General features: G+C 39.4%; 1 protein-coding gene across 4 annotated transcripts in view; it reads left to right on the top strand.

Moving 5' to 3' along the window:
- Nucleotides 1–372: 372 nt before the first annotated feature.
- Nucleotides 373–13,915, top strand: part of SLC9A8 (solute carrier family 9 member A8) — a 31,644-nt gene continuing 18,101 nt past the window's right edge. For 3 of the 4 annotated variants that reach the window (XR_004842830.1, XR_004842829.1, XM_035900885.1), the window contains exons 1-3: nucleotides 373–501; nucleotides 5,588–5,668; nucleotides 10,534–10,592. Coding sequence is in view for 1 of the 4 variants with exons in the window: in XM_035900885.1 (XP_035756778.1) it covers nucleotides 471–501; nucleotides 5,588–5,668; nucleotides 10,534–10,592 (171 nt within the window). In the remaining 3 variants the exon portion in view is untranslated. Of the gene's footprint in view, nucleotides 502–5,585; nucleotides 5,669–10,533; nucleotides 10,593–13,915 lie in introns of those variants that run through there. The other variant, XM_035900886.1, reaches the window with a different exon arrangement.

The following is a 13,915-nucleotide window of genomic DNA, read 5'->3' as shown; positions in this document are numbered from 1 at the left end:
CGGGTTTGTTAACGCTCGGCGGGCTAAGCGGGCGCGTTCGTTCTCTCCGTGCCAGGCTTCCACCTGCGTCCCAAGCTGCAGTGCAGAATACCTGGTGTCTGCAGTGCAGGAAGGAACTCAGCAGTAATAACTCCATGAACCTGAACTTCCAGTATATGTCTGTCATCAGAGGCCACTTCTAAAAAGCAGCCCTAACGTGTTGGTCACTAGTACAAACTCAGTATGATCTGGTGGTTGTTTCATGTGTGCGTGTCTTTAGTAGGCTAAGTCTTTATCATGCTGCTCCCATCCAGTGTAATCACGTATTATATTATCCTGACAGGTCTGCAAATGCCACCCATGAAGTCATCAATGTCACCCTCCATGCTACACTGGCTGCTACTACCAAACTGGTGGTACCTACACCTGCTAAACCAATCCTTCCGGTTCAGACTGGAGTCCAAGCACAGCAAGAGGAGCAATCTAGTGGCATGACGATATTTTTTAGTCTTCTTGTTTTAGGTGAATGATGAACTGAAAGTCTTTTATTCTCTATTAATTGTACTCTGTATCTGAGGACATAGGCCAACTTTCAAAATCATAGCATTTTATTTCTCTTCTGGTTTTCTCTCTAGGAAGTGGAATATTGTACAGGCACAGGGATTTAGAGAGTTGGGCATTTAACTGCCGGAACCTCCCAAACCTGTGGAAAGCTAAGGACCATTGCAAACCTTTTGACCGTGGTCTCAAAGTGCAAACAACATGTTTTTAATTGTCTTCACCTTCTTTATCAAGCACATTGCATGTGTTAATGTGTGAAAAAGACACTGTCAGAATGGTCCATGGTGCTTCCAGCTGTCTTTGAGGACATTGTACTGGAGAGATGTCAGTTTAACTACTTCTACCACTTCTGGACAGCCCTCAGATACTTTGTTGTATCAGCCAACAGAAGGCAGTCAGATTAACGTGCACAAGTACTAAAGTTCAGTATCTATTTTTCTGGCTCTCTTTTCTTACATTCTTACAGGAGTGTGATAATAATGTGCAGATTGCCATAATTATATTAACTTTGTTGTACATATAAAGACATTTTGAATGGCAGATGCCCACCCAACTTTTCTATAAGTCTGGGCTGTTATCTTTCTTTAACAGAATATAGTTATCTCTTGCCATCTGCTTAGACCAATGCTGTGGTCAAAACTGTAACAAAACTTTTCATGGAGAGTTAAGGGTTTGCCCGTTTTCCTTTGTGCGCTTGTGTGCTTGGTTCCTCCAAAGCAAGCTACACGGAGAGACTTCTCTGTGACAGATGGGTCACATTGTCTTCTAAGTGGTTGTTCTTTCCAGTAGCATATGGAGGAAATAATAGGTATGGAGTTTACAGCAATGCAAAAACTTCTGCAAATCATTCGGGGTTGAAAAAGGTCAAATTTTGTCTCCTGTAAATAACTTAAGTGCAGCAAAAAGTAGAAGGTTTATGCTTATTATTGTGCAAGTATCTCTTTGTCTTCAAAGAGGGTTAATGTTTTCCCAGAGATCAATGGCATATTAGAATTTGAACAGAAACAAAAGAAAGACCAAAGCAAAATGCAATAGATCAGAAGACTTTTAAGATTAAAATAATGAATATGTGTGTCTCATGGATTTTAAAAGGGACGTTCATGGTAAAGTCATATTCCTGGGACTTGAGAACAGAACTATGATTTTTTTGTCTGTGTTCCAGCCTACTTATGGCAGCCTGATAGCTTGATGGATCTTAAAAGCATCACCCTCAGGACAGGGGAGTTCCCTGAACAAAGTAAAGCCAGTATAAAAGCTTATTTCTGATTTAAGGGTGTAGGAAGGGAGAAAATGAATGTGTCTATAGTACTGTTAAATCTGGATGTTGTGAGCTGTAAGGCCTTTAAAATGTTCTAAACTGGAATAGACCCAGAAGCAGATCCGTTCTGAGCTGTGTTGTGTCAAAGCCAAGCCGTAAATTTCAAGTGCCTGAAGTAGCATGAGTTAGTCTCTGACCCCAGATTTCTATGGCTTGTTTATCTGTTCAAGCACCACTTCACTTTCAAAGTCATACCTCTATTCTGCCATGTTCATGTGATCCTTGAATTCCCTTCTGTTATGTTATATGCTTTTACTGTGCTCTTCCTTAAGGGGACACTCAAATGTTCTTTTAGTTTGTCCAGAACACTGCTTTTTCCAGCCTTTTGCCTGATTGTTATACTCCTGATATGTGCGAGTACCTGGAGCAGAAAATACGCTGCCAAATACAAACTGAGCAGTCTTACACGAGGAATGGGTGACCAACAGCTAGAGAATATAGCAGGCTGCCATAATTTTTATGGTGGTGGAAGTTACTTCTTAGGCTATAGTTGGTTTTTGTTTTATTGCCAAAGCAAAGTAGTCAAAAGCTGGTAGAAAGGAGCTGGTAATTAGCTCTACTAAATAGAAAGCATGTTTGTGCTTGCACTGGAGTTTGCTGGAAATCCGTAAGGTCCAGATGCCTTTATGGGTCTATCCCAAAGAGCAGTATAGAATGCTTTTAACACAGTAGTCCTAGATGTTTTTACTGGATGCATGTTTTTCATTTCAGGCAGGAAATTGGTACAAAACTCAGTAATACTGATTGAGAGATTAATAAAAACTTTGCTTGGGATACATGATGAAGCTGTTGCTCCTGTAGTCTGTTTGACAGTTGACAGCCAAATGTCTTGAGTTGCTTGTTAGTCAGCTTCTGAACTGCTGCAGTTTCTAATACAGCATTTTAAAGTAAACACCAGTTTGAGTCTTCATTAAAGTATTGTACTGTAAACTTGGGTGTTTTGAGAACTGATTGTTTGATATCATAAAGATTGGTGGAGTGGAAGTGGGGTGAATAGGTGGGGAAGGGAGCCCTGCCAGTCTGCATGAATGGAGGCATCCTTGCTCCTCATCGCTATGAACCCGCAGCTCTGGCCCTGAACAAATTGCATGCCAGTAATTGAGCAAATATTACTGTTTCATGAGCCCTTGCTCAGTTCCTAAGGCCATCCATCTATTCATGTGCACATCAATGCTCACCATGTTGTGTATGAGCTGGGTGTACAAGATAACAAGTGGGAGAATGCAGGCGTCAGTGTGATACCCTTTCCTTAGCATCGTACTGGAGAGTAGGATGATGAAAAGTGACGTTTGTATTTATGAGGCTTGTACTTCTTTTTTTGTGACACTGTATAGTAAATACAGATCATGCTGTAGACCCCAGTAGTTCACAGGTGGTGTGATCCAGCAAACCATGCCAGCGCTCAGAACTACTTGTGGACTATTTTGCGCCTTTTGAGGCTGTAAATTGAAAGCGCCTTTCTGAACCATCTGTGAGTGGCTGTTTGGTTTTTCGTTAACTAGGAGGAGCTGTTCAACCAAATCACTAAGGGCAGTTCCAAGAAGATAGTTCATTCCTGAGTTCAAAGTGTGTGCTGTTTAGTGTGGCCTGGTGCTGTGCTGCCTGCACTGAAATAGGGTGAGAACCACAGGCCCTTACAGAGTAAGGAGAATGAAGGTTCCCATTGCAGTTATGACTCGGTTTGCCAAATATGCAGTTTAAAAGTCTCTGCTGTGATTAAAAGACCGTAATTTGATTCCAGTATATAAAATGCTATTGACTATGCTTGAGCTTCAGTTGCTTTCTGCTGGTAAGGCCGCACCTTGAATACTGTGTTCAGTTTTGGGCCCCTCACTACAAGAAAGACGTTGCATTGCTGGAGCATGTCCAGAGGAGAGCCACAAAGCTGGTGAGGGGTCTGGAGCACAAGTCTTCTGAGGAGTGGCTGAGGGAACTGGGGTTGTTTAGTCTGGAGAAGGGGAGGCTGAGGGGAGACCTGATCGCCCTCTACAACTGCCTGACAGGAGGCTGTAAGGAGGTGGGGGTCGGCCTCTTCTCCCTGGTAATGGGCGATAGGATGAGGGGAAATGGTCTTAAGTTGCGCCAGGACAGGTTTAGGCTGGCCAGTAGGAAAAAATTTTTCACAGAAAGGGTTGTCAGGCACTGGAATGGGCTGCCCGGGGAAGTGGTCGAGTCCCCATCCCTGGGGGTATTTAAAAGAAGGATAGATGAGGTGCTTAGGGACATGGTTTAGTGGTGGGATGGCAGGGTTAGGGTAACGGTTGGAGTTGGTGATCTTAAAGGTCTTTTCCAACCTAAACAATTCTATGATTCAATAATACTGCTTGTATCCAGGCCACTGCAGAATGATTTGTTAACAAATAGAGCAAAATACATGTATTACGGACATGCAAGGCCAGTTGTTTCTTTGTTTGACCCTTTGTTGGGCTAAATTAAAATGGGAGAAGAATTGTGCTACTTTCAGTGTGGAGAATATTCAGATCAAAATTATTAGGAATTCAATAATCCAGGATTATTTGATTCTTCTAGATTAGTTTTCTGTGTGCAGTAGTTCTAAAAGATTCAAGTGGTGTCTTCCAGCCATATCCACAGATGGCACCCAGGTTTGTTATAGATCCTTTGTAATTTGCCTTTACCATTGGCACAGAGGCTGTGATGAGATTTTCATATTATTGTAACCTTCATTTTTGTTGTGAGACATAGACTTTCTCCCAACTGGGTGAAATACGTTATGACAGTACAAAATGGAATTTTTAAAAACAGTAAGTGAATGTTGCATCAGATTTAAATTCTGGGTGGTTTTTTTTTTTTTTTTTACTTCAAGCCAAATCTATTTTGTGTTTTTCTACACTGGTCCTTTCCCCTTACCGGTTTAACTTTTAGCAACGCTCAGCAGTAAATGTCTCTTCCTTATTTGGATAAGAACTTGGCTGATGCTTGTTATGAGAACCAGGATATTCAAACAGTTGCCCATTCTGCAAGCCTCATAGCCCCACTCACTGAACAGGCTGCAGAGCCAGACTTCTGAGGTGCACGAAAGAACAAGAAGCACCAGTCGCAGCTTGCAACAAGGGAAATGTGAATTGAAGAGAAGAAGTAGTAAATTCTTCACCATTAGACTTAAGCACTGGAACTGGGGTTGAGAGAGGTTCTGACTTCTTTATCTTCAGAGATTTTTCACACTTGACTGGGCAAGGCCCTGGGCAACCTTCTTTGACTTTGAAGTTTGCCTGCTTTGAGCAGGAAGTTGCACTAGATGACCCTGAGAGGTCCCTTCCAATGTAAATTTTCCTGATTCTGTGATTATCCATTTGAGTAAAGCCCATCTGCTCAGAGGCCATGTGTATGTGTACATTTTTCTTAAAAAATACAGAATGTTTAACAAAAATGTTATTAAAACAGTGTGTTCTGAATAACTGATGTTTTTTACAGCTACTGCTCAGAGAAGGTTTTCTTGTAAGCTGAATCAGGCTCTAAAATTAGTAATACTGGTATTTTTAGAAGATAATTTTAAGTCCTAAAATTTGCCTTAGCTATTTTTTATCATTTGTGGATCCATTTACATACTTCAGTGAGAATTAGGTTTGAACTAAAATTTGGTTACTTGCATTAGTGGATTTCTGCTAACTCATTAGAAGTTCTGCTGCATGTATTTTAGAAATAACTGCTTAAAAGTATGTTTTATTCTCTTCCAACACTTCTAAACCTACATTTTTTTCCCCTTCACAGCTATCTGCATCATATTGGTGCATTTACTGATAAAATACCGACTTCATTTTTTACCAGAGAGTGTGGCTGTTGTTTCTTTAGGTGAGTAACCATAACATTTTTATACTGAAGTTGTGTTAATTTGGGGACTCTCAGTAGTCTGTACTTGAAATAATGCTCTGTTGTGTGTTAACCGTCACTAGAAAGATGCAGCAAACTGGATGCAGTTAAGAAAACAACCGAATTGTAGAATTAAATTCATGGAAGAAATCAAGAGATGAGTGCAGAGACTGGCCCAGTAAATGACACATATAAGTCCTATAGGGATGTCACTACTTAAGTAGCTTGTCAGCTTCCTCTATTTTTGCATCTGCACTGTAGGACAAGATACTGCAGCACTGCCTGGCAGCAAGACTCTGTCTTCCCCTTTGAAGTGGTACATGTGTTTGTATGAGTTTGAGTAGAATTATGTCTGTATGTGGGATTTTAACCTAGCTGGGGACTGTAGTTGTATCCTGAAAACTTGCCTGGACTGCCGGATATTTAACTATCCGCGTAGTACCATGACTTGAGCTGTGAGAACGCCGCCCTTAATGAAGATCAAGTGCTTACTTAATTAGAATTAAATTTGGAGTATTCCTAAGCCTGTAGCTTTATGTTAGGGTAATTTCATTTATTTATATGCTGTTGCCTCTGATTTATAAATGCGTAAATGAGGAGGAAATCAGGCCAAATACATTTACTATTTTCTCTACATACTAACTTGTTTAAAGAACCTGGTCTAACTAATCCCAGCAACAGTTTTTCAGCTGTCTCTGTAACTTGTTTACAAGAATCTGGTATTTTTGCTTCTATTAGTAGTGACACTTTCACTGACAACCATTCTAAAAATACAACAAAAAGAAAAAGATGCTTAGCTGTAATTCTAACATAGTGTGGAGGAGTGTAATACTGCTGAGCAGGTAGATTTTTGTCTTTCTCCTCGCCTTTGCCTGCTGTATTCTCTGCTACCTTCTTTTCTCGTATTTTTTAACTGTATTTTCACACAGTTTCTCAGTGGAAGGAAATAAGCTTTCTGGTGCTTGTCAGCACCTTATGCTTTCTGGAAAACAGCAATCTTCTTGCATCTTGGGTGCTAGATTGAGAGGATTTTGAGCTATTACTTAGCAGAAAGAAAAACGTTTTTTCCTGCAGGCACGACTCCCTGAATTTTTAGGTAACTATTTGAAGCAGACCACATCACGTTACTACACAGTAGAAGGTATTGAAGCTTAAAGAGACATTCACTTGCAAGGCCCTATTTGAGTTTTGATATTTTTGTGCAGCTGAAAAACAAACAGACCTGTAAGAAATCGGTCATAGTGCTGGTATGGATTTCCTGGATATTGCATGCACACCTCATCTTTATAGGCGCAGCATCCATCAGACTTTTGTGCATTTATGCTTCCATTTACCATAGCATGACATAGAAAGATCAGGCTGCTGCAGATTGTCCTGACTTACTTTGTCATCCCCATAGAAACATAGAATGTAGTGTTTGATTCACTACTGACTTACTTCTCTTTCCTTCCCTTCTTACATTGTTGCTGTGGGCAAGTGAGATGTCTTGTGTAGTGTATCTTCTAGTGTCTTGAAAGGTTCCAAAAAGACGTTAGTATCCCTTCAGTATCCTTCTTCTTTGTACATAAAAATCCAGGTGAAAGGTGTCAATTTGGCTTCTAATTAGGTTAGGTACCATTGTTATTAAATAGCTAATCTAAATTTAAGCCTAATTCCCAATTGAAGATGCAGCAATATATTGATTGCTCTTGCTGATGTAGTTTTGGATTTTCTTTACTATCGTTCCTTATGTTCTGCCCCAAGCCAACTATAGGGCAGCAGACATTCATCTCTTTCTGTTTATTATTCTTGGCATCTCGGCAGCAGGACAAGGATTTTAGCTGTGCTGGGATGTTTGTGTTCCTGTCAGTCCTAACAAAAGCTTGTTCATGAAACTGGTAAGGTTTTGTGCTGGGACTGTCATTGCTACTCAAGACAGGTAACAAAGAGCAGCAGTGCATCTCTTGTATTTTCACATAGAGGGTGCGTAGGAAACTTGCACAGTTCGTTCTTTGGTGTGAACCACAGCGTAGCTGTGGTCTGCCTCCCAAACCAGGCAAGATTATACCAGCAAATGCAATTCCACAAAGTCAAGAGAGTGCTACACCCAGTAGCAACCCAGCTAACAGATGTCCTGTGTCACTTAGGCTTTATTTATTTAGTTTATTGACTCAGTCATATTTAAACTACTGTCAGCTCTGTTGACAGGACACGGCATGTGTAATAATCATTGGAATTGCCAGCTAATTGCTGGTCAGTGAACCTCTGTTACTGGTAATGATTCACACAGCTGCAAGAGCACAGCTTGAGTTTCAAGTATCCAGTTTTGCTAGCGGTGCCAGAAGTGAGGTGTGTCCTATTTTGACTTGTAAATTAAGCAAATGTTCTCAGGCAGTTACTGAAGGCTAATAAAAAAGGCAGCAGAGAAGACAAGTGTGATTTTCACAACTGTTTTTCCTCCTATTGTCTAAACTGCTCAGAAGCTTCTGTTTTACAATTTCTAAGGCATGTTACTCTCCTGGTGGACAGGGCGGAGCGCATTCTCTAAGGCTGGATTTCATTCTTTGTCCTTAAAAGTTACTGGAATTTTCTTGGTAAAAACAGTTGCCAGAAGTTTTTTTCTTTGATTTGCTACTGAGTTTTAAGATGTTCTCAGGAAAAATAAAGGCTGGTTGTAATAAGAAAATTCCTGTAACATTTTCTAAAGAATGAAGCTTAGATTAACTCTTGCAGACTTAGCTTTCCATTTAGCCCCCTTGACAAAACTGATCTGCCTGATTTAATAGGTGGAACCATCTGAACAAAAACTGCTTTAATTAATCTAGTCATAAAATAAGAGTAGTATGTAAAGATGTGTGGGACGGGTTTTAAAAACCAGCATCAGAGTTTTATTCTGCTGCTATTAAACCCTCTTGTTAATGCATTATTTTGTGCAGCTCTCTTTCATGACTTGGCTTAGCGTGATCTTAGTTTAGTAGTATTGTTGTGTGTAATATGCAGCTAGAAGTAACTTGCACTATATAAAGGTGCAAGTTGTATGATTCAGGCTCATCCTTTTCCCTTAAGCTCTGCTGTTGCCTTTCATTTATATTGTTGTTCATTTAACTTTTGATACCATAAAAGGGCCTCGTCTGTCCCTGACACTGTTGTTAGGGCCAGTTTGTGATTAGCTTTTCCTCTAAAAAAAGAGATTGAAACCAGCCTTTTACTTAAGCCTCTTGAGCTCATAGGATAGGGATGCCCAGCTTGGAGCCCACAGGCCATGGTTGGACAGGGGTCCAATTTCACAAAGTCACGCTGGAGTCCTTTTATTTTAGCAGAAGTGAGTTAAGGGATTCTCTTTTCTTTCAAATCCCCTCTAAACATAGTTTTATGTGAGGGCTTTCAATACTAGTTCATAAAATACTGATAGCTTGTTCAGGAAGTAGACTTCCTGAAGTCTGTGCTTTCAGATGTATAGGCTCCGGTTGTTGTAGTTTGTTTTTTCCCCACATAAACTTCTTGTTAAGGGATACAAGTAATGCTGTACTAGTTGAAGACAATGTTGCTGCTCTGCAAAAATTAGAAATGTTCTAGTCCTTGGCTTCTGACACAGCTTCCATTCCAGGAAAGCCTGACTGTTAGTACTGAGACCTGTTTTTATATGGCATATGAGTGGCTGTATCTGCATTCTGTCCTCCTTTAAAGAACAGCAGATCTTTGATGTTCCTACATTAATGTTTTGCTCTTCCTTTCCATCTAAACCATTTCATGGAACAATTATTTCTGTCCTCTGGGACCAATGCCTTCACATATTTTTCTATGAAAGAAGGCTTAAGCCTCATGGCTTTGTGTGTATGACACATCCATCAGGAGTAATCCATGTGATGCTGTTTGTAAGACTCTCTTGATAGCTACAGCATGAGAGAATAAAAACATGAGTTACAGGAATGCATGCTTTAAGCTTCTCAGCCACTTTCTACCTTTCATTCAGTGTATTTCACGTCTACATACCAGTGTTTGACTATGAAGTCTCCATTCTGTAAATAATAAAACACAATTATGCAGAAACACAGATCTGGAATCTGACTAAAGACAAACTCCTCATAACTCCTTGAAAACAATTAATGACAGTTCATGAATTATCTTCATGACTTCTAGAAGAAATCTTGTTAGTTTGGAGTTTTCTGTCTTATCTGTTTGAAGATGTATAGGAGGAAAGAGCATGATAACCTTTAACCATTGAGTTTGCAGCACCCTTGATAAAATTCTTTTATACTCAAGTTAGTATTTCTACATGACTTAAAAGATGTGTAATTTGGGAAATGGTTTTGACAGTGTCTCCACCCTGATGAGAATTTGTTGCCTACTTCATTGCCAGTAAACGCTATGATTTCATTAAGACAAAATTCACTTATCTGGAGAAGACTGATTTCACTTAAGCTGTGTTAACAGTGCAAATAATATTGAAGTGACGTGAAGGTTTTGTGCTCTCACACAGGTATCTAACTCATAACTTCCTGATTCTTTAGTAAGAAAGGTGGAATTTTATTTGAACTTAGATGAGGAGTGGTTTTGAGTAGTTAAACCTGTTAGCCTTATGAACCAATGAACACAGCACTCTCAGTATGCATGTTCAGTATTTGGATATCCCAAATGACAATCTTTTGTGTAGAGAAGCTACAGAAATATATGATGGCTTCCAAGACATTACATATTGGACCCAAAACCACTTCCTGGTTTTGTGATTTAGGAATGATAGACTTGCTGCTTTGTGTTTTGCGTTCTTTTCCCTTTCAAAGCTTCATTGACTGAGAGTCGATAAACAGTTAATGGAAACAGCAATGTGTTTTGTGAGTATTTCAGAATGTTATCTCATTCTTTCCTAGGTATCCTTATGGGAGCTTTTATAAAAATCATAGAGGCTCAAAAGCTGGCCAACTGGAAGGTATATTTGAAGCAATTAATTTTTAATTGTGGAACAATCCCTAAATGTTGAAAATAAGACTGTTTGTAATATTAGTTTCTTTAGATGTAATTTCCAGAAACGTATGTGTATTATGCTTGATGCCAAAGTTTGCGTTTTTTTAATAATACAACCGATTTGACGTCCTGATCTTTTTACTTTTTTATACAATATTTTTTTCTCTGAGTAATCCTTTTTACAGTACCAAATCTGTTCCTATTAGAGACATAATAGAAGAAGGTACTGGACATCTTTGGGATCCATTACTGTAAAAAATAGAGCAATTCAGTTATTTGTCTTGTATACTTTTTGACTGTGTTTACCCCTCTTCTGCCTTTTGGAGTTAATTTTTTAGGTGTTTTTGTAGAAGGAAAAAAAAAAAAGTGGTTTGATAGGCTGTAAAGTCACATATTTTACCTGAAGATGTTAACATAGATTTCACAGAGGTAAGAAGGAGCACTTCTCCAGAAAAGCTATGCTAAAAGTCATCTTATTTATTTATTTTCTTTTTGACTGTGTTTACCCCTCTTCTGCCTTTTGGAGTTAATTTTTTAGGTGTTTTTGTAGAAGGAAAAAAAAAAAAGTGGTTTGATAGGCTGTAAAGTCACATATTTTACCTGAAGATGTTAACATAGATTTCACAGAGGTAAGAAGGAGCACTTCTCCAGAAAAGCTATGCTAAAAGTCGTCTTATTTATTTAATTTACTTATACTTAAAACTGCAACAAACTGTGGTGCTAGGAACAGACAGTTCACAAAACAACCATTCGGCATGGCATGTTTTTTGGGTACTCCATTGCTTCATGTGGAAAGACTGCCAAAACCAGGGTGCCTGAAGCAGTAGCATTTTTCACACTGGCTGAGACAATGGAAACATGATTTGAGCTTTATTTCCAGCAGGAAATACAGGCAAAGCTTCTGTGCAGAAGGTTGTCCTTGTCCTGGTACTTTACAGACTTAGGTATTGGGAAGAAAACGTTAACAGTGATGGCAACCAAACATAGGAACATGTGACCAGAGAGCTTGTGGGGATCTCCGGCCACAAAGATATTCAAAACTGGGCTGGATAAAGCCATGAGCAGCTGCAGTTGCTCTGAGTTGGCCCTGCTTTAAGCAGGGGCTTGGATCAGAAACCTCCAGAAGTCCCCTCCGACCTGAATTGCTGTGTGATGCTATGGGGTCTTATCTGTGCACGTGTGGAGTTACAGAGGCTTCCCCAGAGAGGGAGAATCCTGGTGGAAGTGTCTCCAAGAGGTGAAGTCTACAGCAAGTCAAAGATTTTGCTTCCTACAGTTTATCCACATCATGAAAGCAATGAACTCTTCACTACTCCTGCTTTAATTTAAAATCTTGCTGTATTTAAATTGGGATTTTGTTTCATAGGATCAAACAGTTTGAGGATTAGATCAGTGAACTGATTGAAATCACAGTGATTTGAATCTCCAGTTTTAAACAGGATTTACATTAGCAAGCTGAAAATCTTGGTCCGAGTAGTGAATTTTAATCCTAGCTTGCAGCTTAATATTTCTTGGCAGTTATTTCCCTAAATGAAGATTATTTTTTTTTCTCCTTAGTTGAAATACATTAAAATTAATAGATTTTCAATCAGATGTAGCTTTTTAATTACATATTATACTACTTTTTTTTGTCAACTAACTATACTAACTCTGTGTACATTCACTTAAGCAATTTCATAATTCAAGAGTCATGTTGTGATGTTTCATTTTTACATGCTAACTTATTAGAAATAGTGGGTGGTATGCTAGTTAAAGATTTTTTTCATTCCTGACTTGTGTCAACTGAATTTGACTTAAAATCAAAAGTCAGTTAAACAGACACAAAATCAGCATTTTAAAATAACGTCTTACTGGTTAAATAAATCTGGAGACGATCACATATGTAGGAAGAAAAAAGTAAGCTTAAAGTGTACTCTGATTTGAGCGCTGATTCTATAAACACGGGAAATGATCGTAGCTAGTGAATTATGTAGCTGGTAAGCATTGGTCGAATTTTGGGAGGCACTGGGGATGCTGCATCCCATTGCTAACGTTAGCAGCTAAGCTAAAGGGTCACAGGTATCATGATATTACTTGCTTATTTAAGTTACTTTCACTGTATTAAAATTTAGGGTTCAACATTGGCTGTCATAATTTCAGACGTGAAATGTTCTAATCAATAATTATTATGGACTTTATAAAATGTTTTTTAAATAATTTTAAATTTACTAGAAAATTTTTGTTTATCTGATATGGAAAAAAATAGAATATTTAACTGCAGGCTCTATCCATGTAGAAAGCAAATCTTGGATCATATCCCTGCCCTAAGAACTTTGTAAAGTAATTTCTTGTAATTGTGCCTTAAGTCTTAGTGCACCTCATACTTCCTTGGCGATTCTTGCTGGCTATCATGGCTGATAATTGCAGTCCTCATGTTTTAAGTTCTGGTCTCTGCTTCAATGCAGCACAAATGCAGTTCTTCCTTTTCATTATTTCTCACCTCCTTGTCCAGCTCTGCTTTCAGGGGCTTTTAAACAGTGTAATTAATGAGGTATGTGGGGTTTCTTTTGTTCTAGTGCAGTTACTGCATTGACAGAAACTATGTAGCATTAGCCATCGACGCACAGAACTGTGCATGCAGAATAATGGACTACAGCATTTCAGTATAAAGGATGAGTTTTATTTTCTAAGTCCCCCAAATCCTTTAAGATGATTATCGCTGGTACAGACAGGAATGAGACTTTAAAGAGATGAGTACTCTTTTTTGAAAGCTGGTGTTTAACAGAACAGTCAATCAGCTGTTTAACCTGGATTTAAACAAATTAATCGTTGCTTACAAAGGTGACAAGTTCTGCTGTATTCAGAACTGTGGGGACCAGGAGGGAGCCTGGTGGGTAAAGAGAGAGAGAGGCACATTCAGCCATGATTAATTTGCCTTCTGTGCTTAGTCTGCCAGCAGAAAAAAAACAGGATGCCAGTTTGGGGTACAACTCTTGTGGTTTAACCCCAGCCAGCAACCAAGCGCCACCCAGCCGCTTGCTCACTCCCGCCTGGGTGGGATGGGGGAGGGAGTCGAAGAGTAAAAGTGAGAAAACTGGTGGGTTGAGATAAAGGCAGTTCAACAGGGAAAGCAAAAGCTGTGTATGCAAGCAAAGCAAAAGAAGGAATTCATTCACTGCTTCCCAGGGGCAGGCAGGTGCTCAGCCATCCCCAGGACAGCAGGGCTCCATCATGCGTAATGGTGGCTTAGGAAGACAAACGCTATCACTCCCAGCGTCCCCACCTTCTTTCTTCTTCCCCCAGTCATAC

This window comes from Egretta garzetta, unplaced genomic scaffold, assembly GCF_000687185.1.
Source record: "Egretta garzetta isolate BGI_Z169 unplaced genomic scaffold, ASM68718v1 scaffold188, whole genome shotgun sequence".
NCBI classification, from domain to species: domain Eukaryota; kingdom Metazoa; phylum Chordata; class Aves; order Pelecaniformes; family Ardeidae; genus Egretta; species Egretta garzetta.
Note: the sequence above shows the minus strand (reverse complement) of the source record. Positions and strands in the feature narration are given on the sequence as shown.